The 24,434-nt window shown below is 48.3% G+C and overlaps 1 protein-coding gene across 1 annotated transcript in view; it reads left to right on the top strand.

Annotated features, from left to right (window-relative positions):
- LOC121533891 (rho GTPase-activating protein 39-like) overlaps positions 1-24,434 on the top strand; it is a 155,363-nt gene that overhangs the window by 107,750 nt on the left and 23,179 nt on the right. Inside the window, exons 2-10 of the mRNA XM_045205461.1 lie at positions 133-564; positions 6,810-7,185; positions 7,448-7,714; positions 7,878-8,642; positions 14,854-15,018; positions 15,438-15,623; positions 16,195-16,267; positions 16,454-16,594; positions 22,971-23,044. Coding sequence (XP_045061396.1) covers positions 133-564; positions 6,810-7,185; positions 7,448-7,714; positions 7,878-8,642; positions 14,854-15,018; positions 15,438-15,623; positions 16,195-16,267; positions 16,454-16,594; positions 22,971-23,044 — 2,479 coding nt within the window. The remainder of the gene's footprint in view (positions 1-132; positions 565-6,809; positions 7,186-7,447; positions 7,715-7,877; positions 8,643-14,853; positions 15,019-15,437; positions 15,624-16,194; positions 16,268-16,453; positions 16,595-22,970; positions 23,045-24,434) is intronic.

Below are 24,434 nucleotides of genomic sequence, written 5' to 3'. Positions count from 1 at the left end.
ACTCATGACCTACCAGGTGCTTTGAACCACATGGCTTGGATCTAAAGGACAGCTGCCCTGCCTCGCTTTTAGTGCTCCACATCACCATGGCAACACCTCCACTAAGCCCCCCCCCCCTGTTCCCCTCTGCAGGTTGGAATGGGTGGAGATCATAGAGCCGCGCACGCGGGAACGCATGTATGCCAACCTCCTCACCGGAGAGTGTGTGTGGGACCCCCCGCAGGGGGTACGTATTAAGAGGACGGGGGACAACCAGTGGTGGGAGCTGTTCGACCCCAACACCTCCCGCTTCTACTACTACAACGCTTCCACGCAACGCACTGTCTGGCACCGCCCACAGGCCTGTGACATCATCCCACTCGCCAAGTTACAGACGCTGAAGCAGCACACGGATGTGCCCTGCCCGGGAGGGGGAGGAACAGGAGGAGACAGAGGGGGGAGGACGTCAGCTGATAACAGCCCGGGGAGAAGCAGTGCGGTCAGTAGAGAGGGGAGCACCTCGTCTTCACTGGACCAGGAACTGACCGCATCGGAGAAACAGGGGAACAGAGAGGAGGCAGACAGGTAACTGTACACACTACACTACACTGACCACAACCCTAACCCTAACACTACCACAACACTAACCCTAAACATGAACACTGGACCAGGAACTGACCGCGTCGGAGAAACAGGGGAACAGAGAGGAGGCAGACAGGTAACTGTACACACTACACTACACTGACCACAACCCTAACCCTAACACTACCACAACACTAACCCTAAACATGAACACTGGACCAGGAACTGACCGCATCGGAGAAACAGGGGAACAGAGAGGAGGCAGACAGGTAACTGTACACACTACACTACACTGACCACAACCCTAACCCTAACACTACCACAACACTAACCCTAAACATGAACACTGGACCAGGAACTGACCGCGTCGGAGAAACAGGAGAAAAGGGGAGGCAGACAGGTAACTACATACACTACACTTCCCCTGACCATGACCCGACCACAATCCTAACTCTTAACTCGACCACAGGGAGGCGGTAGACAGGTATCTAAGTCTTATACAGAACCATGACCACAACCACAAATCCTGTAGGTTCTCTGACTCTCTTTTCCCATCTCTCTCTCTCTGTTTCTCTCTCGCTCCCTCTCTATCTCCCTCCATCTCCCTCTCTCTCCTCCTCTCTCTCTTCCTCCCTCTCTCCCTCCCTCTCTATCTCTCTCTCTCTCCTCCTCTCTCCCCCCTCCCTCCCCCCTCCCTCCCGCAATCTCGCCCTCCATCTCTCCCTCTCTCTCTGTCTCTCCCTCTCTCTCCCTCTCCCTCTCTCTCCATCGTTCTCTCTCTCTCTAACGAGTCTGTCTTTTGCTCATTAGCTGTAATCTGCTGCAGTCTTCTGTGATTGGTGGAATTGCTTGGCCAGGGTCACAGTGTCCTGTAAATGTGTTCTCTGCTCCTGTCCCTGCCAGAGCTGACAATCCAGCTCTCCTCTCTCACACATACACACACACACACACTCTCACACACATATTTTCAGTCAGTATGTCCGCTCAGAGAGGTAGTGTTCAGTGGTATTGGGTGGTTTTCAGAGTTCATTAATAATGTTAGTGATGTTGGGCCTCTGTAGCTCATGTTAGTGATGTGGTCCTCTGTAACTCAATTGGTAGAGTATGGCGCTTGTAACGCCAGGGTTGTGGGTTCGATCCCCGGGACCACCCATACGTTAAAAAAATGTATGCACACATGACTGTAAGTCGCTTTGGATAAAAGCGTCTGCTAAATGGCATATTATTATTATTTATTATTTGGGCAGTGTGTGGTTCAGTACTAGTTGTGCTCTAGGGTTTTTGTGATTCCAGGACATTAAAGAAATGACTGGTTTGCAGTGTTTTCCATAACTACATGGAGTAGCCATGGGAGTAGCCTAGATAAAGTAGCCAGCCAGGGAGTTCCTGGCTGGGGGGGGTCAATGGGGGCAGGCTCCGAAAAAATTGCAGAACAAGCTCTATTTTGGTGGCCTCTGGTACATTCTAATGCTTTGATTCCATCCAAAATACACAGCTACATTATTGAATAATTGAACGACTTTACCTCCCAGATTTGGTCAAATTAGTTGTGGGATTGAGTAGATAGACTAGAATTTACAATTAAAATGACTACAAATGTATGAATTCCGTGTGTTGTTAATTGTTTTGGAGATTGTCTAGGCCTATATGATCAGGAGTAAGATAACCTTTTTTAACATTGAACCTGTAGCTCAGTTGGTAGAGCATGGTGCTTGCAACGCCATGGTTGTGGGTTCGATTCCCACCGGGGGGCCAGTATGAAAAATGTATGCACTCATTAAATGTAAGTCGCTCTGGATAAGAGCATCTGCTAAATGACTAAAATGTAATATTTGCAGTTTTCCCGCAAGATATGAATGCCCACAATGATGTTTGTTCTTCAAATTATGTATTTTGTTGGCTATGCTGCTGTGGACACTTGGGGTAAGGAAACCAAAGTTTAATTTTGTAATTTGGGTGAACTATCCCTTTAACAGTTTGGCCTGTCAATCAATCACTGTGGTTGGGATCGTCAGGGGAGGGGGCAGGATGTTTGTGAGTTACAGAGTTGGTATGGTTTTTACCTGTCAATCAATCACTGTGTGTGGAACTTTGAGGGAAGTCGGAAGAATAGTAATCTAGTCAGAAAAACTAGTATAGTGTACACTTTTAATAAAATATATTGTGGCAAAATATTGTGTTCTGTCAAGTAAACATGGATTCCCTGTTGAGAAACAATATAGAATTGCAGGAAAATTGTTTTAAAATGCAAAGACTTTCATGGGGAAGACCCCCAAACCCCCGCCAGATTGGGCACCCCCACTTTTATACAAAGTCAGGCTCCCATGAATAGACCTACAGGTATGATTGAAGAATGAAACAGGTTTTAAACATGGGCTTTGCTACACAGAAGCAGCAGTTGACTACTCCATTGTCGACACTTTAATCAAATCAGTAGGCCTATATCAATATCTTTAATAATACCATATAAGTAGTGGTCCTCTGTAGCTCAGCTGGTAGAGCACGGCGCTTGTAACGCCAAGGTAGTGGGTTCGATCCCCAGACCACCCATACACAAAAATGTATGCACGCATGACTGTAAGTCGCTTTGGATAAAAGCGTCTGCTAAATGGCATAATATTATTTAGTATCATGGTTAGCTTTTATAACCATGGACAAATAATTATGTTGTATGTTTTATGAATAGCAACGGGATATAGGAGATGGACTTTATTCAGTACATTCAACACCTTTTATAAACTAGTCAACACTTGCTGTTCGGTCATCAATCAAAGCACAGTAACTAGCCTATGCGCCCCAACTCCGTGGCCTATTAAACACAGAAAAGAAGATAACATCTTCAAAGTGCACATTGGAATTCGGTAAGAAGGATGCACGCCGTTGCATCCTCGAGTTGCATGTTCTGTTAAGACGAATAGCCATAATCTAAATGGGATTTCTGTTATTCTGAGCACTGTGGGTGGATGCCCTAATCAGGTTACGCACCCAATGCATATGGGTCCGGTCATTTTCTGAAATGTCCGTTAAATAAAAATGCTGCCGGTCAAATGTCCGCCGCCACATTTTCCTAACGGAAATCCTGGTGTGTGTGTGTGTGTGTGTACCAATGCATTGCCGTCATCCTAAATATAAAGCATTCTCTTTATTGAACCACACAGAAGGGGGTTGGCATCATCCTCCTCCATCCCCTCTCAGAAATCACCCAATGACTTCTGGATGTTAGTACATTTGTCTGTAAGACTGTCTATGCAAAAACTGTTATAGTGTCACCATTAGGGAGTTAGGGACAGACAAAGGAGGTTGGGAACTGAGTGGCAGAGAGGAGTTTTTCTGCAGTGCTGTGGAGTTGAAATTCAGCAGAGTTGAGTTGAGTCTAACTACCTGAAGGTCCAGCATATTGATGAACAGATCCATAATGCATTGTATACACTAAGCCTATGTGTGTGTGTGTGTGTGTGTGTGTGTGTGTGTGTGTGTGTGTGTGTGTGTGTGTGTGTGTGTGTGTGTGTGTGTGTGTGTGTGTGTGTGTGTGTGTGTGTGTGTGTGTGTGTGTGTGTGTGTGTGTGTGTGTGTGTGTGTGTGCGCGCATGTGTCAGATCCATAATGTATGTGGGGGAGGCCAGATCTCACAGCCATCTGGAGTTGAGCTTCAGAACCAGAGAAGTGACAGACTGCAGCTGTCAGCTCAACCTACCTGCCCTCACCTGAACACACACATACACATCACACACTCTCTTCTCCGACTCCTGCTGGGTTTGTGCTCATACAGTATATGTGTCTAATGTCCATCAAAGGATGCTGGCGCTCCAAATTCCCCTTTGATTTGACATCATTGTAAGAGTTGGTTGGTGACAGGTTGGTTGATCACATTGATTGAGTTAATTAAATGGTTGCAGTGGCTAAAGCCACGCGTAGTCAATACACCTGGTGTTCAACCTTCCTAAGTTCTCCCATGTCACCCCACTCCTCCGCACACTCCACATCATCTTCAAGACCCTGGTGCTTGCCTACGGAGCAGCAAGGGGAACTGCCCCTCCTTACCCTCAGGCTATGCTCAAATCCTATATCCCAACCCGAGCATTCCATTCCGCCACCTCTGGTCTCTTGGCCCACCCACCCCTACGGGAGGGCAGCTCCCACTCAGCCCAGTCCAAGCTCTTCTCTGTCCTGACACCCCAATGGGAGGGCAGCTCCCACAGCCCAGTCCAAGCTCTTCTCTGTCCTGGCACCCCAATGGGAGGGCAGCTCCCACAGCCCAGTCCAAGCTCTTCTCTGTCCTGGCTCCCCTACGGGAGGGCAGCTCCCACTCAGCCCAGTCCAAGCTCTTCTCTGTCCTGGCACCCCAATGGGAGGGCAGCTCCCACTCAGCCCAGTCCAAGCTCTTCTCTGTCCTGGCTCCCCAATGGTGGAACCAGCTTCCCCCTAAAGTCAGGACAGCGGAGTCCCTGCCCATCTTTAAAAACATCTGAAACACTACCTCTTTGAAGAGTAACTTAAATAACTCTCACAGCACCCCCCCAGTGTGGAGGGAGAGATTCAGAGTGGAAGATAATTCATTGATATAGCACTTTTCTACCAACTGAGGGACTGAAAGCACTTTACAAAGTAGGGGGAAACTCACCTCATCAACCACCAATGTGTGGCACCCACCTGGGTGATGCACGGCAACCATGTTTGTGCCAGAATGCTCACCACACATCAGCTATAGCAGTGAGATATGCCAATTAGGAATGAGGGGGATGATTAGGTGGTCATGATGGAATGGGGCCAGGTTGGGAATTTAGCCATGACACCGAGGTTACAATAAGTGCCAATGGGATTTCTTATGACCACAGAGAGTCAGGCCATCTGTTTTACATCCCACCCTACGCAGGGCAATGTCCCGTTCACTGCTCTGGGGCATTGGGATTGCCTTAGACCAGAGGGAAGAGTGCCTCCTACTGGCCCTCCAACACCACTTCCAGCAGCATCTGGTCTCCCATCCAGGGACCAACCAGGACCAACCATGACCAACCCTGCCTAGCTTTAGAGACAAGGCAGCAGTGGAATGCAGGGTGTACATTTATTTGAAGGTCAAATGGATATGAATCATTTATGGCTAGGGAAAGGAGGATCAATGTTCACTTTGTACTGAGTTTTTAGGGAGAGAGAGAGAGAGAGGTAGAGATTTAAAGAGCTGGATGGAAGGAGATAAGACAGGCAAGGGAGTGACAGAGAGGCCAGGAGGGAGAACAAGATATGTTAGAGGAGATGTGGAGAGAGGGAGCGAGGGGAAAAAGAAAAGGAGAGGTGGTTTTGTATCTAATGGCTCCCTAGCACAGTGTGGTCTAACCCAACATACACAACCCTGTAATCCTTCCTCCTACCCCCTCAACACACACACACACGCTCATTGGCCACCCCAGTAACTATGGAAGCTGAGGGTGGCCAGTGCTACAATCGATTTCACACCTCTTTCTCTCTCTCTTTCTCTGCCTTTCTCCTTCCCTCGCTCCATCTCTATCGCTCTCCCCCTCTCTCCTAAAACTCATCATTTATATTTCTCTCACAGTTTCTCTCTGTTGTTGGGTGTTTATTGAAAAACATTCAGTATTGTGATACACAGTTAATATATTGCATTAAAACAATCCCATAAGAATACAACAATACTTTATGAGAATGCCATGATTAGGTTTAGGTGTAGCTTTCCTGCCAGGGTCCAGTTGTACCTGTCTCCTGAGCAGCAGGTCCGGACATTGCTGTGATGTCTGCTGTGTGACTGACAGCAGCACCAGGTCAACTGTGTAGAACAGTGGCTTCACACCCTGATCCCATATCTGTTTGTGCTGACTTGCCAACTCCTATGGTCATTGTCACACCACAGGAGTTGGGACCAGGCTAGGGGTTTCACTCCTGTCTCTGACTGTTCAGTTTTGTTCCAACCACTAACTAATCTATGGGAAAGTTGAAATGCTATGCTGTGTTGCACTGCATCATTGTGTGTGTCTGTGTTCAAACTTTGTCGGGATTTACTTTGCACACCACACATCAGTAACTGAACAGAATCACACCTGACAGCTCCTTTGTCCCCTGTGCCAAATATAATAATTAACTCTCTCTCTCTCTCTCTCTCTCTCTCTCTCTCTCTCTCTCTCTCTCTCTCTCTCTCTCTCTCTCTCTCTCTCTCTCTCTCTCTCTCTCTCTCTCTCTCTCTCTCTCTCTCTCTCTCTCTCTCACTCTACCTTTCTCTGCCCCCCCCTCCACCTCAGGACCTCTCCATTCAGATGGAACACAGGTACCAAGGAGAGGATGCTGATCAAGGTGACAGACAGAGAACCCAGCTTCCTCTCTCACCAGGGGAACGGTTACTCCCCCTGCGACCCCCCTACCCTCACCCCCGTCCCCGCACCTGGCACCGGCACCGCCTCCCGTATCCGCCGTTCCTCTGGAGGATCGGCACCCCCTGACAGCGGCCCCGACGGCTCTCCAATCCTCTACGTCGACCGCCGCCAGTCGCCCTTCCTGAAACGGGCGGAGCTAGGGGGCGGAGGTACCGGGACACACCGCCGCCCCTCGGCCGACTCACAGCCCCCCTCCCCACGCTACGCCTACGAACCCCCCCTCTACGAGGAGCCCCCCTCGGAGGTACGACACTCCAACATAGTTACAGAAACACATTCATAAAACATCTAAAAACACACCTCTTTCAGCTAGCCTATGGTATGCTCTGTGATTGACTCTGTTTTACTTGCCTCTTTGTGTCTTTCCCAGTATCCCTATGTGATCTGTCTTGTTTTGTTTGGTCTTATGATTGATTTTAATTGCACTAGGATTTGATTTTCGCCTGTCTTTTCTGTATGCAGTTTCTACACTTTTTTGGGATACTAATTGTTTTTTATTATTCTAGTACCAGCCCCCGCCCATCTACGAGGAACCGCCCACGGACGTGATGCACCACCTGGGCTCTGACTCCTCCTTGCTGTATGGCACAGGGAAGTCTCCGGCACGGGGAAAGCCCTCCTCGGGGACGCCCCTCTACCACTCTCCCAAACTGAGCCACTCCCCCTACGGCCAGCTGGTGCTGACCAAACAGAAGTGTCCAGAGAAGACCCAGAGTCTGGAGTACAGCCCTGCAGGGAAGGAGTATGTCAAACAGCTGGTCTACGTGGAACAGGTAGGTATTCTAGAGGTTAGAGAAGTGGGCCAGCCACCGGCGGGTTGCCGGCTTGAATCCCATGTCTGACAGTAGGACGGTAACTGGAGAGTTGCTGGCACCAGTTGGACATTTGTGTACATTAGACAATAAAGTAATCTTCTTCTTCTTCCTCCTCCAACAGTCCTCCTCCAGCCCACGTTTTAAGACAGCTGACCGGCTCCTTCGCTATGGGACCTCCACGGCCACCCCCTCCTCCATGGGGGGGTATGGGGGCTCCTACGGAGGCTCCTACACCCTCCAACACAGCCAGAGTCTGATCCGGGACCCCCGGCTGCTGCTGGACTACGGGGGCGGGGAGGGGGGCGAGGGCGGGGGCCAGAGGTTGCTCTATGAGGACTCAATGTCCTGGAGCTCCAGTCAGCACCACTCCCTCTCCCTCTCTGGGTCTACAGGAGGAGGGGGCTTCTCGCCCGGGGGGAACCGCAAACGCAAGACCCGGAAACCTTCCCTGCCCCAGGAGCTGGGGAGGTGTGGAGGGGGTGGTGGTGTTGGGGCGGACTGGGAGGAGGGGCCGATGTCGGGGACCCTGTCGGAGGCGGTGTTGAACCAGTCCAGGCTGGCGTGGGAGGCCCAGCAGGTGATGAAACAGAGGAGCAGTTGGGACTCAGCCCCGGGGGAAGGGGGCTCGGCCGGGGGCTCTAACCAGGGAGGGGGCTCTAAAGACGGGTACGAGAGCGATGGGGCGGTGCCCCTGCCTTTGCCAGGCCCAGTGGTGAGGGCATTTAGCGAGGACGAGGCGTTAGCACAGAGCGACGGGCACCACGGGCATTACCACTGGAAACGCAGCACCTTCGACAGACTGGGCTTCCCTCAGGCACTGCTGGAGAAGAGCCTGTCTGTACAGACCAACCTGGCCTCGCCTGAACCCTTCCTACACCCCTCACAGGTATACACACGCACACACACACACACACAGCCTGTCTGTATAGACCAACCTGGCCTCGCCTGAACCCTTCCTACACCCCTCACAGGTATACACACGCACACACACACACACACAGCCTGTCTGTACAGACCAACCTGGCCTCGCCTGAACCCTTCCTACACCCCTCACAGGTATACACACGCACACACACACACACACAGCCTGTCTGTACAGACCAACCTGGCCTCGCCTGAACCCTTCCTACACCCCCTCACAGGTATACACACGCACACACACACACACACAGCCTGTCTGTACAGACCAACCTGGCCTCGCCTGAACCCTTCCTACACCCCTCACAGGTATACACACGCACACACACACACACACACACAGCCTGTCTGTACAGACCAACCTGGCCTCGCCTGAACCCTTCCTACACCCCTCACAGGTATACACACGCACACACACACACACACAGCCTGTCTGTACAGACCAACCTGGCCTCGCCTGAACCCTTCCTACACCCCTCACAGGTATACACACGCACACACACACACACACAGCCTGTCTGTACAGACCAACCTGGCCTCGCCTGAACCCTTCCTACACCCCCTCACAGGTATACACACGCACACACACACACACACAGCCTGTCTGTACAGACCAACCTGGCCTCGCCTGAACCCTTCCTACACCCCTCACAGGTATACACACACACACACACACACACACAGCCTGTCTGTACAGACCAACCTGGCCTCGCCTGAACCCTTCCTACACCCCCTCACAGGTATACACACGCACACACACACACACACACGCACACACAGCCTGTCTGTACAGACCAACCTGGCCTCGCCTGAACCCTTCCTACACCCCTCACAGGTATACACACACACACACACGCACACACAGCCTGTCTGTACAGACCAACCTGGCCTCGCCTGAACCCTTCCTACACCCCTCACAGGTATACACACGCACACACACACACACACACGCACACACAGCCTGTCTGTACAGACCAACCTGGCCTCGCCTGAACCCTTCCTACACCCCTCACAGGTATACACACACACACACACGCACACACAGCCTGTCTGTACAGACCAACCTGGCCTCGCCTGAACCCTTCCTACACCCCTCACAGGTATACACACGCACACACACACACACACAGCCTGTCTGTACAGACCAACCTGGCCTCGCCTGAACCCTTCCTACACCCCTCACAGGTATACACACGCACACACACACACACACAGCCTGTCTGTACAGACCAACCTGGCCTCGCCTGAACCCTTCCTACACCCCTCACAGGTATACACACGCACACACACACACACACACACAGCCTGTCTGTACAGACCAACCTGGCCTCGCCTGAACCCTTCCTACACCCCTCACAGGTATACACACACACGCACACACACACACACACAGCCTGTCTGTACAGACCAACCTGGCCTCGCCTGAACCCTTCCTACACCCCTCACAGGTATACACACACACACACACACGCACACACACACACACACAGCCTGTCTGTACAGACCAACCTGGCCTCGCCTGAACCCTTCCTACACCCCTCACAGGTATACACACGCACACACACACACACACACGCACACACAGCCTGTCTGTACAGACCAACCTGGCCTCGCCTGAACCCTTCCTACACCCCTCACAGGTATACACACACACACACACGCACACACAGCCTGTCTGTACAGACCAACCTGGCCTCGCCTGAACCCTTCCTACACCCCTCACAGGTATACACACGCACACACACACACACACACGCACACACAGCCTGTCTGTACAGACCAACCTGGCCTCGCCTGAACCCTTCCTACACCCCTCACAGGTATCACACACACACACACACACACACAGCCTGTCTGTACAGACCAACCTGGCCTCGCCTGAACCCTTCCTACACCCCTCACAGGTATACACACGCACACACACACACACACACGCACACACAGCCTGTCTGTACAGACCAACCTGGCCTCGCCTGAACCCTTCCTACACCCCTCACAGGTATACACACACACACACACGCACACACAGCCTGTCTGTACAGACCAACCTGGCCTCGCCTGAACCCTTCCTACACCCCTCACAGGTATACACACGCACACACACACACACACACGCACACACAGCCTGTCTGTACAGACCAACCTGGCCTCGCCTGAACCCTTCCTACACCCCTCACAGGTATACACACGCACACACACACACACACAGCCTGTCTGTACAGACCAACCTGGCCTCGCCTGAACCCTTCCTACACCCCTCACAGGTATACACACGCACACACACACACACACACACAGCCTGTCTGTACAGACCAACCTGGCCTCGCCTGAACCCTTCCTACACCCCTCACAGGTATACACACACACACACACACACACACACACACACACACACACACACACACACACACAGCCTGTCTGTACAGTGCAGACTCTAGCTCTTATATTCTATATTCTGTGTGTGTGTGTGTGTGACTGTGTGACTGCGAACTCTAGCTCATCTTCTCTGTCACAGAGACACGCCCTAGCTGCCGTAGGTCCATGAATGTTTTATCATGTGCAGAATCAGATCATTATTTGAATGGACTGAGATTGGTTTATGTAATACCAGGGGTTGAAACCTAAATTATTTTCCAATCGTTTCGTTCTGAACAGAATCATTAATTTTTTCGTTCCGTTCCACTGTTCTGACCAGTAAAATAAAGTTCTAATAAAGTTCTGAACCGGTTTGAACCAAAGAAACTCCAGGTTTATATCATTCCTTTCTGTTCTTTTTTAAACCTCTGAAATCGTCATTTTTTTACATTTAGCTTGACATTCAATTACTTCACCAATTATGCAGTGCGGATAGAGCAGCTTGCTAGGGAGCGGGCAAGCTATAGCTCAGTGAGTTGTTTAAAAATGGAAAGATAAGTGTAGGGGGCGAGATACAACTGAAATTTTGCGGGTGAGGAGAGAGCGAGAGAGGGTGGAGGAGGAAGCTTGGTTTGAAGCGCTGGGCATCTTGTGATGACATGCGTTATCTGAATTAGGCCCACAGAATTATGCCTACGGAGCGGCTTCCATGAAGGAACTTTGAATGTCTTTGAACTTCAGAGTTTTAACATTGGACCAGAGCTAGCTAGCTAGCTAGCTAACAAGCTTGTGTGTGCAGAGCGGAACTATAATTAAAAACACGTCTTACCTTTTTGTAGTTAATAAATCCAATGTGAAATGTGATAACTATAGTATCCCTAACTAGCACTGAAAAAGTTGATCCATTCTTTTCTAATTAAAAATTGCTCTCCCTCTTTTGAATGACGCTTGTAACGTCAGTAGGCTATAGCTATGCTTCGGAGAGGGAGGGGCAGTTAGCCTACATGCACACACACTGGCAAAGATTTACAGCTGGCAGCCAGACACTGCATGAAGTTTCTGACTGAAAGACGGAGGGCTTTGCATAGCACTTTGTTGCGTTTTTTTGTGGGACCGGAGCGTAAAATAACGTTATTAACCGGTTCCCATGCTTTTCAAATAACGGTTCTGTTCCGGAACAGTATAGATCACTTTCGTTCCCGGTTCTGATTCTGTTCCTTGAATATTATTATTATTTTTTGCGGTTTTTTGTTCTGTTCTCTGAACCGGTTCCAACCCCTGTGTAATATCCATACTGCTGCTACTGCCACTTAGACAGGGACTGACCTGGACTCTCTGTACCAGATAGGCCACACACACACACGTTATGTTCTTCTATCCTCGTAGGGACCTAAAAAAAAAACCATTCAAAATCCTATTTTCCCTAACCCTAAACCTAATCCTTACCATAACCTTAACCCAAATCCTTACCATAACCTTAACCCAACTCCTAATTGTAACCCTAAACCTAACCCCTAAGCTTAAAATAGCCTTTGTCCTAATATAATATGCCATTTAGCAGACGCTTTTATCCAAAGCAACTTACAGTCATGCGTGCATACATTTTTACGTATGGGTGGTCCCGGGGATTGAACCCACTACCCTGGCGTTACAAGCGCCATGCGCTACCAATTGAGCTACAGAGTCCCCACGACTTTCCTTGTTTTATGTGTGTGTGTGTGTGTGGGTTGGTTGGTTCTTCTGTCCTTGTGGGGACCTAAAATCACCAAAAGTCCCCACAAGGACAGAAGAACCAACCAACCCACACACACACACACACACACACACACACACACGTACACACTGCCACGTACCATCACTTAGAATGTAGGCACAGATCACCAGAATACAGGACTGATCTAGACTCACTGTACCAGACAGGCCTACACTAACTTGGACGCAAGCATGTACACACACCCATGCACACACACATCCCAACACATGCACAGAAAGGCATTGACACACCAGGCCATAAACAAAGACACACAGAGACACATGTCACATGCTCCCACACCTCCCTGTGTGCTGCTGGATGTGTGAGACAAGAGTGACAGCAGGTCTGCTTTAAGGTGTGAAGAGAGATGGGAGCCATGCCAGAGAAGGATTGGAGCCTGTGGGGGAACTACAAGCCAGATTTATTCTGCTTCATATGTGCAGCCCTCCCTCCCTCTCTTTCCCATTCCTTCAATTATCCATCCTTTCTCTTAGCTCTCCATCTCTCTCTCTCTCTCTCTCTCTCTCTCTCTCTCTCTCTCTCTCTCTCTCTCTCTCTCTCTCATTATATCCACCATCACATTTTAAGACACACACAAACACACCCACACACACATACACACTTGTGTTTGCCTGATCGCGATAACTTGGCCCTCACATAAGAGAAATCTGCCCCCATCACAACCATCAGAGAGAAAGAGGGAGGAAGGGAGAGATAGAGTGGTGGGGGGTGAGAGAGAGAGAGGGGAATAGGCACTTGGGGAGAGGGAGAGATGGGGGAGTTAGTGGAAAATAGCAGGCCTGAAAGTGCTTACCAAGGAACACAGTGCTACTGAAACTCAGAACAGGGAGAACACAGTTCTACTGAAACTCAGAACAGAGAGAACACAGTTCTACTGAAACTCAGAACAGAGAGAACAGTGCTACTGAAACTCAGAACAGAGAGAACACAGTGCTACTGAAACTCAGAACAGAGAGAACACAGTTCTACTGAAACTCAGAACAGAGAGAACACAGTGCTACTAAAACTCAGAACAGGGAGAACACAGTTCTACTGAAACTCAGAACAGAGAGAACACAGTGCTACTAAAACTCAGAACAGAGAGAACACAGTGCTACTGAAACTCAGAAAAGAGAGAACACAGTGCTACTGAAACTCAGAACAGAGAGAACACAGTGCTACTGAAACTCAGAACAGAGAGAACACAGTGCTACTGAAACTCAGAACAGAGAGAACACAGTGCTACTGAAACTCAGAAAAGAGAGAACACAGTGCTACTGAAACTCAGAACAGAGAGAACAGTTCTGCTGAAACTCAGAACAGAGAGAACACAGTTCTACTGGAACTCAGAACAGAGAGAACACAGTGCTACTGAAACTCAGAACAGAAAGAACACAGTTCTACTGAAACTCAGAACAGAGAGAACAGTGCTACTGAAACTCAGAACAGAGAGAACACAGTGCTACTGAAACTCAGAACAGAGAGAACACAGTTCTACTGAAACTCAGAACAGAGAGAACACAGTTCTACTGAAACTCAGAACAGAGAGAACACAGTGCTACTGAAACTCAGAACAGAGAGAACACAGTGCTACTGAAACTCAGAACAGAGAGAACACAGTGCTACTGAAACTCAGAACAGAGAGAACACAGTGCTACTGAAACTCAGAACAGAGAACACAGTGCTACTGAAACTCAGAACAGACAGATAGAAAGAAAAAATGAGACGTTAAAAGGGAAAAAATATGACAGTCCTCTAATCTCTCTTTCCTCACAGCATTCCATTTTCACGTCATGTGTTTGTCTACTGCTACTGTTTCTCTCTTTTCTCTCTTTCGCTGTTAATTATGTTTGTACGAGGATAATGAGGAGTCTGGTTTGACAGTCTTTCTGTATTTCTCTCTCTTTCTCTCTCCCTCTCAACCTTACTCTCGCTTTCTCTCTCTCTCCCTCCCTCTCTCTCTGTCTCTCCTCTCTCTCTCTCCCTCCCTCTCTCTCTGTCTCTCCTTCTCTCTCTCTCTCTCTCTTTCTCTCTCCCTCCCTCTCTCTCTGTCTCTTCCTCTCTCCCTCAGTCAGAGGATCTTGGAGCGTGTGCTCAGTTCGAGGCGAGTCGGAATGCTCGGAACATGATGCCCAGCACCAGCTGTGGAGTGTTCCCTGAATTCACCTTGAGGAAGCCATCCTCTGAGACTGACATCGAGAACTGGGCCTCCAAACACTTTAACAAACACACACAGGTACACCCACACACACGCACACAAACACACACACACACACTTAACTTTACACCTTAACACACACTGATACACAACAGACAAACACACACTCCGCTTTACAATTTAAAGTACACAGGAACAGACACACTCTCACGTTAAACCCAGTACTCACTGTCTCACACAAACACATTTATATAATATCTACATTTACATTACGTTTTAATCATTTAGCAGACGCTCTTATCCAGAGCGACGTACAGTTAGTGAGTGCATACATTTTTCATACTAGGATAACTAAAGCAAAATATTCACCTATCACTCCTTCCTCCTCCTCCTCCTCCTCCTCCTCCTCCTTCCTCTCCCCCCTCCTCTTCCCTCTCCTCCTCCTTCTCTTCCTCTCCCCCCCCCCCCCGTCCTCTTCCTCTTCCTCCCTCTCTCAGGGTCTTTTCCGGCGTAAGGTGTCCATAGCCAACATGCTGGCGTGGAGCAGTGAGCCAATCAAGAAGCCCATGATCGTGACGTCAGACCGTGCGGTGAAGAGAGAGGCGGTGGAGATCTTTAAACTCATCCAGACCTATATGGGAGACCGCCGGGCCAAGACTGACCCGCTCACTGTCGCCCTGGAGGTCTGCAGACTCTCTGATATCCTTATGTCATGTCCCAAATGGCACCCTATTCTCTATATAGGGCACTACTTTGGACCAGAGCCCTTATGGACCCTGGTCAAAAGTAGTGCACTGGAAGTGGAAAGGGTGCCATTTTGGACTCAGCCCATGTCTCCCCTTCTGCAGCCATGTGTCATTTTATGTGCTTTAAGCTTCAATATATCTTCAGTTTCTGATTTTGTGCATCAAGGAAATAAACATGACTTAATAATCCCCCCTCATTTCCTCTCTGTCTTTCTCTCTCTCTTTCGCGCCAAGACTGGCCTCCTGAACATCGCCCTGGAGGTCTGCATAGACCCTTTTATTACCCCTCTCTCCTTTCTCTCCTTCTATCTACTTGTTCATGTCTCTCTTTGAATCTCTCACTTCTCTCCTTTTTCACTCTGTTATTTTATGCATTTATGTCTTTTAAGCTTCAATTTACCTTCAGTTTATTAATTCTGCACATCATGGAAACATATGTGACTTTTAATAATTCTTTTCTCTTCCTTCTCTTCCTTCACTCTGTCCTTTCCCTCTCTTTTCTCCCCAGGTGGCAGTGCGTGGTTGGAGCAGCCAGGGTCTTCGTGATGAGCTCTACATTCAGCTGTGTCGTCAGACTACAGGTGCGCACGCACACACACACACTCACACGGTCAGCTTTACACCTGAACACACACACTGTATAACACTAACAGTGTGTAAACTACTGTACATGTAATTAACAAAGCGATTAATTAATTAGACACAGGCTTGTTGCGCAGTCAACCTGAAGTCAAATGAACTCTAACCCCATCCACTACTTCTCACAGAAAACTTCCGCTATGATAGTCTGGAGAGGGGCTGGGAGCTCATGGCTGTGTGTCTGGCCTTCTTCCCCCCAACTCCACGCTTCCACTCATACCTGGAGGGATACATCTACAGACACATGGACCCCCTCAACGATACTAAAGGTGGGATGAGAAATAGTGTTTGATGTGTGTAGTGGCTGGCTGGCTGTGGCTATGCCTTGTAATGGCGCAGACAGACCAACCCAACCTTTGGCCATTCATAGTAGATCACCAGCTGGGCATCCACGATGTTGGCGATTTAACCTGTAGAATCATCAGGAAATGAATAGAAAATCATGCCGATTTTCGGTGGTCAGATACAGGATGGCCACCCGCTGCTAATTACCTTTCATATGCGCAGTCTGTTTTTCCCTTTAGACTTCCCAAACTGTCAGTTAGGGTCTGTTTTCCCCTTTAGACTTCCCAAGCTGTCAGTTATGGTCTGTTTTCCCCTTTAGACTTCCCAAGCTGTCAGTTATGGTCTGTTTTCCCCTTCAGACTTCCCAAGCTGTCAGTTATGGTCTGTTTTCCCCTTCAGACTTCCCAAGCTGTCAGTTATGGTCTGTTTTCCCCTTCAGACTTCCCAAGCTGTCAGTTAGGGTCTGTTTTCCCCTTTAGTCTTTGCAAGCTGTCAGTTAGGGTCTGTTTTTTCCTTTAGACTTCCCAAACTATCAGTTATGGTCTGTTTTCCCCTTTAGACTTCCCAAGCTGTCAGTTATGGTCTGTTTTCCCCTTTAGACTTCCCAAGCTGTCAGTTAGGGTCTGTTTTCCCCTTTAGGCTTCCCAAGCTGTCAGTTAGGGTCTGTTTTCCCCTTTAGACTCCCCAAGCTGTCAGTTATGGTCTGTTTTCCCCTTTAGGCTTCCCAAACTGTCAGTTAGGGTCTGATTTCCCCTTTAGACTTCCCAAGCTGTCAGTTAGGGTCTGTTTTCCCCTTTAGGCTTCCCAAGCTGTCAGTTAGGGTCTGTTTTCCCCTTTAGACTTCCCAAGCTGTCAGTTATGGTCTGTTTTCCCCTTTAGGCTTCCCAAACTGTCAGTTAGGGTCTGATTTCCCCTTTAGACTTCCCAAACTGTCAGTTAGGGTCTGATTTCCCCTTTAGGCTTCCCAAGCTGTCAGTTATGGTCTGTTTTCCCCTTTAGACTTCCCAAGCTGTCAGTTATGGTCTGTTTTCCCCTTCAGACTTCCCAAGCTGTCAGTTATGGTCTGTTTTCCCCTTCAGACTTCCCAAGCTGTCAGTTAGGGTCTGTTTTCCCCTTTAGTCTTTGCAAGCTGTCAGTTAGGGTCTGTTTTCTCCTTTAGACTTCCCAAACTATCAGTTATGGTCTGTTTTCCCCTTTAGACTTCCCAAGCTGTCAGTTAGGGTCTGTTTTCCCCTTTAGACTTCCCAAGCTGTCAGTTATGGTCTGTTTTCCCCTTTAGGCTTCCCAAACTATCAGTTATGGTCTGTTTTCCCCTTTAGACTTCCCAAACTGTCAGTTAGGGTCTGTTTTCCCCTTTAGACTTCCCAAGCTGTCAGTTAGGGTCTGTTTTCTCCTTTAGACTTCCCAAACTATCAGTTATGGTCTGTTTTCCCCTTTAGACTTCCCAAACTGTCAGTTAGGGTCTGTTTTCCCCTTTAGACTTCCCAAGCTGTCAGTTATGGTCTGTTTTCCCCTTTAGGCTTCCCAAACTGTCAGTTAGGGTCTGATTTCCCCTTTAGACTTCCCAAGCTGTCAGTTAGGGTCTGTTTTCCCCTTTAGGCTTCCCAAGCTGTCAGTTAGGGTCTGTTTTCCCCTTTAGACTTCCCAAGCTGTCAGTTATGGTCTGTTTTCCCCTTTAGGCTTCCCAAACTGTCAGTTAGGGTCTGATTTCCCCTTTAGACTTCCCACGCTGTCAGTTAGGGTCTGATTTCCCCTTTAGACTTCCCAAGCTGTCAGTTATGGTCTGTTTTCCCCTTTAGACTTCCCAAGCTGTCAGTTATGGTCTGTTTTCCCCTTTAGACTTCCCAAGCTGTCAGTTATGGTCTGTTTTCCCCTTTAGGCTTCCCAAACTGTCAGTTAGGGTCTGTTTTCCCCTTTAGACTTCCCAAGCTGTCAGTTATGGTCTGTTTTCCCCTTTAGACTCCCCAAGCTGTCAGTTATGGTCTGTTTTCCCCTTTAGGCTTCCCAAACTGTCAGTTAGGGTCTGTTTTCCCCTTTAGACTTCCCAAGCTGTCAGTTATGGTCTGTTTTCCCCTTTAGACTTCCCAAGCTGTCAGTTATGGTCTGTTTTCCCCTTTAGACTTCCCAAGCTGTCAGTTAGGGTCTGTTTTCCCCTTTAGGCTTCCCAAGCTGTCAGTTAGGGTCTGTTTTCCCCTTTAGGCTTCCCAAGCTGTCAGTTAGGGTCTGTTTTCCCCTTTAGACTTCCCAAGCTGTCAGTTATGGTCTGTTTTCCCCTTTAGGCTTCCCAAACTGTCAGTTAGGGTCTGATTTCCCCTTTAGACTTCCCAAGCTGTCAGTTAGGGTCTGATTTCCCCTTTAGACTTCCCAAGCTGTCAGTTGGGGTCTGTTTTCCCCTTTAGACTTCCCACACTGTCAGTTATCTGCATCCTCAGTCCTGTTATCTAGAGAATTTGCGTCTCCCTAAACTGCTAGGCTCTGTGTGTGTGTGTGTGTGTGTGTGTGTGTGTGTGTGTGTGTGTGTGTGTGTGTGTGTGTGTGTGTGTGTGTGTGTGTGTGTGTGTGTGTGTGTGTGTGTGTGTGTGTGTGATGTGTGTTTGGCTGACTGGCCACAGATTGGGTTGTTATTGGAGCCTTTCACCTCAGCATACCACAGTTGAATTCTCTCTCTAGTTCTACCCATTAGTTCTACCCATTAGACAGTTACTGAACGGTTTGCAGTATATACCTTCTCTCCTCTCTCTCCCCCTCTCTTCCTCTGTCTCTCCCCCTCTCTTCCTCTGTCTCTCCCCCTCTCTTCCTCTGTCTCTCCCCCTCTCTTCCTCTGTCTCTCCCCCTCTCTTCCTCTGTCTCTCCCCCTCTCTTCCTCTGTCTCTCCCCCTCTCTTCCTCTGTCGCTACCCCTCTCTTCCTCTTTCTCTCCCCCTCTCTTCCTCTGTCTCTCCCCCTCTCTTCCTCTGTCTCTCCCCCTCTTTTCCTCTGTCTCTCCCCCTTTCTTCCTCTGTCTCTCCCCCTCTCTTCCTCTGTCGCTACCCCTCTCTTCCTCTGTCGCTACCCCTCTCTTCCTCTGTCTCTCCCCCTCTCTTCCTCTTTCTCTCCCCCTCTCTTCCTCTGTCTCTCCCCCTATCTTCCTCTGTCTCTCCCCCTCTCTTCCTCTGTCTCTCCCCCTCTCTTCCTCTCTGTCTCCCCCCTCTCTTCCTCTCTGTCTCTCCCCCTCTCTTCCTCTCTGTCTCTCCCACTCTCTTCCTCTCTGTCTCTCCCCTTCTCTTCCTCTCTGTCTCTCCCACTCTCTTCCTCTGTCGCTACCCCTCTCTTCCTCTGTCGCTACCCCTCTCTTCCTCTGTCTCTCCCCCTTTCTTCCTCTGTCTCTCCCCCTCTCTTCCTCTGTCTCTCCCCCTCTCTTCCTCTGTCTCTCCCCCTCTCTTCCTCTGTCGCTACCCCTCTCTTCCTCTTTCTCTCCCCCTCTCTTCCTCTGTCTCTCCCCCTCTCTTTCTCTGTCTCTCCCCCTCTCTTCCTCTGTCTCTCCCCCTCTCTTCCTCTGTCTCTCCCCCTCTCTTCCTCTGTCGCTACCCCTCTCTTCCTCTGTCGCTACCCCTCTCTTCCTCTGTCTCTCCCCCTCTCTTCCTCTGTCGCTACCCCTCTCTCTTTGTGACTTCAATTGAAGCTCTTCATATATGTATCTGCCTTCATCTTTCTTCCTCTCATCCTTCTCTTAAAGCTTCAAAATACTACAGTTTACTATAGAATACTATAGTACCTAGTTTATAATTATATGGTCTTCTGTAGTAAACTGTAGTAAAATGTAGTATACTGTAGAATACTATACTACACTCTGTAGAATCCCTCGATCATGTGTAGTACTTACTATAGAATTTGGTAGTATACTGGAGAATACTATACTCCACACTGTAGTATCCATTGATCATGTACTGCTTACTTCAGAATGTTGTAGTATACTGGAGAATTCTATACTACTCACTGTAGTATCCCTCAATGGTGTAGTGCTTACTATTTTATTTTGTAGTATACTGTAGAATACTATAATGCACACAGTAGTATCCCTCGATCATGTGTAGTGCTTACTATAGAATTGTGTTGTATACTGTAGAATACTATATTAAATACTACAGTAATGTCTGCAAAAACACTACAGTAATAAGTATAGTATATACTACCATTTGTACTGTAGTAATACTGCAATATTTAATTTGCATATACTCCACCCATTCCCGTCTTCCATATCCATATTTGTGCCACCCATGAGTGAGAAACCTACATGCCAAGTATAGACCATATATTGTGTTCCCTACAGGTTATAGAAAAGAGCAGAAGCTCTGAACTACAGTGGGGAGAACAAGTATTTGATACACTGCCGATTTTGCAGGTTTTCCTACTTACAAAGCATGTAGAGGTCTGTAATTTTTATCATAGGTACACTTCAACTGTGAGAGACGGAATCTAAAACAAAAATCCAGAAAATCACATTGTATGATTTTTAAGTAATTAATTTGCATTTTATTGCATGACATAAGTATTTGATCACCTACCAACCAGTAAGAATTCCAGCTCTCACAGACCTGTTCGTTTTTCTTTAAGAAGCCCTCCTGTTCTCCACTCATTACCTGTATTAACTGCACCTGTTTGAACTCGTTACCTGTATAAAAGACACCTGTCCACACACTCAATCAAACAGACTCCAACCTCTCCACAATGGCCAAGACCAGAGAGCTGTGTAAGGACATCAGGGATACAATTGTAGACCTGCACAAGGCTGGGATGGGCTACAGGACAATAGGCAAGCAGCTTGGTGAGAAGGCAACAACTGTTGGCGCAATTATTAGAAAATGGAAGAAGTTGAAGATGACGGTCAATCACCTTCGGTCTGGGGCTCCATGCAAGATCTCACCTCGTGGGGCATCAATGATCATGAGGAAGGTGAGGGATCAGCCCAGAACTACACGGCAGGACCTGGTCAATGACCTGAAGAGAGCTGGGACCACAGTCTCAAAGAAAACCATTAGTAACACACTACGCCGTCATGGATTAAAATCCTGCAGCGCATGCAAGGTCCCCCTGCTCAAGCTAGCGCATGTCCAGGCCCGTCTGAAGTTTGCCAATGACCATCTGGATGATCCAGAGGAGGAATGGGAGAAGGTCATGTGGTCTGATGAGACAAAAATATAGCTTTTTGGTCTAAACTCCACTCGCCGTGTTTGGAGGAAGAAGAAGGATGAGTACAACCCCAAGAACACCATCCCAACCGTGAAGCATGGAGGTGGAAACATCATTCTTTGGGGATGCTTTTCTGCAAAGGGGACAGGACGACTGCACCGTATTGAGGGGAGGATGGATGGGGCCATGTATCGCGAGATCTTGGCCAACAACCTCCTTCCCTCAGTAAGAGCATTGAAGATGGGTCGTGGCTGGGTCTTCCAGCATGACAATGACCCGAAACACACAGCCAGGGCAACTAAGGAGTGGCTCTGTAAGAAGCATCTCAAGGTCCTGGAGTGGCCTAGCCAGTCTCCAGACCTGAACCCAATAGAAAATCTTTGGAGGGAGCTGAAAGTCTGTATTGCCCAGCGACAGCCCCGAAACCTGAAGGATCTGGAGAAGGTCTGTATGGAGGAGTGGGCCAAAATCCCTGCTGCAGTGTGTGCAAACCTGGTCAAGACCTACAGGAAACGTATGATCTCTGTAATTGCAAACAAAGGTTTCTGTACCAAATATTAAGTACTGCTTTTCTGATGTATCAAATACTTATGTCATGCAAATTAATTACTTAAAAATCATACAATGTGATTTTCTGGATTTTTGTTTTAGATTCCGTCTCTCACAGTTGAAGTGTACCTATTTTAAAAAATTGCAGACCTCTACATGGTTTATAAGTAGGAAAACCTGCAAAATCGGCAGTGTATCAAATACTTGTTCTCCCCACTGTATCTGTTCAGACTCCAGTCCTACCTACAGGTTAAGGAGCATGTGCTCTTAGTATTTGCCCATTAGGTTTCCTCAAGCACAAAGACCCCACTTCTATGTCAAAGAAAATAAAACAAAAAACAGTATGGTAAATACTACAGTAATATCCGCAAAAACTTTCCAGAATTAGACCAGTGTTACCCTCCAGTAATGAACTATTGAGTGTCAGCAGCATCACTCTGCTGTGTGCCACCCATACACGTGTGTGTGTGTGTGTGTGTGTGTGTGTGTGTGTGTGTGTGTGTGTGTGTGTGTGTGTGTGTGTGTGTATTCTTTCTGTTTCCTTCCTGTACCTTTGTTTTGAGTCCACTTCTCTTCAGTAATTACAACCCATTACTGTATGATCTGAAGACTAACCTCTGTGTGTGTGTGTTATTCCTTCCAGGAGTGGCGATCAGCGGCTATGCCAAATACTGTTACCGTAAACTGCAGAAGGCTGCTCTGACCGGAGCTAAGAAGGTCTGTGCTCTGTTTCCTCTGTAACCTGACCCAAAACCCACCATCCTTCATAAGAATTATTCCCTGTTTTTTTCTCTTCTTTCTAATCTTTGGATGTCTGTCTGTCCGTTGTGTCTGTACCTGGCGGGGCTATGTGCTCATCTTCCTCCCCCGTTAGTCGTAGCGTAGTTAGCGCAGGGTTAGTTAGCTAGCTGTTAATTGGCTGAGAGAACAGTAACCATAGGGAGTAACGAGGTCTATGTAGCTAACTACTAACCATCCCCATGGCAACAACACACGCCACTTAATTAACACCCCTCCTCACGCACGCCACACACACACACACATACCAACACACACACACACTGTAAGGGTTAGTGTGAGGTGTGACCCAGGTGCGGTGCAGGATAGACAGTAGGCAGTAGGCAGAGATGGGGAAACAAGGATCTTTACTGGTGGTCCCAAAAGCCAGGATACAAAACAACGGACTATTCACAAAATCAAATGAGGAGCACATGGGTCTCCAAAAAACAGGCTGACAGCAAACAATATGAAATACTAACTCTTACAGAAAACCACAAAGACACAGGGAGAACACTTCTCGAGTACCTGTACTACCGTCTTGTGATCATACACTGATATACGTACTGCTTGACATAAAGGAACTAGCAGAGAAAACTGAGCAAGGGAACACAGGGAAGTAAGGCCATAAATCCACAGGTGAATCAGATAGCCACAGGTGAAACCAATAGGCAGATAATTAGTCCCGACTGTGAGTGAGAAGCTGCCTATGGTTGTCGGAGGATGAGACCTAGTGGGTCGCTCCAGAACTGCGACCCACTCCTGTAACATCACACTATACACACCCTGCTAATACGGCGTACCCCACCGCCATCTGATTAAGAATTCCATATCGGAATGCTCCCAGGGATGGGAATATGGGGCATAATGCCATGCTACATACACACACACACACACACACACACACTACACACACTACACACTCACACACACACACTACACACACACACACACACACACACACACACTACACACACATTCAACGGTATGTCACCATTGACTTGTATTACTTTAGGCTCTTATTTTCTGAATAGGAAATTAATAAGTAGATCAATCAAATGTATTTATAAAGCCCTTTATACATCAGCAGTTGTCACAAAGTGCTATTCAGAAACCCAGCCTAAAACCCCAAACAGCAAGCAATGCAGATGTAGAAGCACGTGGCTAGGAAAAACTCCCTAGAAAGGCAGAAACCTAGGAAGAAACCTAGAGAGGAACCAGGCTCTGAGGGGTGGCCAGTCCTCTTCTGGCTGTGCCGGGTGGCGATTATAAGAGTACATGGCCATGAAGGCCAAATTGTTCTTCAAGATGTTCAAACGTTCATAGATGA

This window comes from Coregonus clupeaformis, chromosome 20 (genome assembly GCF_020615455.1).
Source record: "Coregonus clupeaformis isolate EN_2021a chromosome 20, ASM2061545v1, whole genome shotgun sequence".
In the NCBI taxonomy this organism is placed as follows: domain Eukaryota; kingdom Metazoa; phylum Chordata; class Actinopteri; order Salmoniformes; family Salmonidae; genus Coregonus; species Coregonus clupeaformis.
The sequence above is the reverse complement of the archived record's forward strand: the minus strand, read 5'-3'. Positions and strand labels throughout refer to the sequence as shown.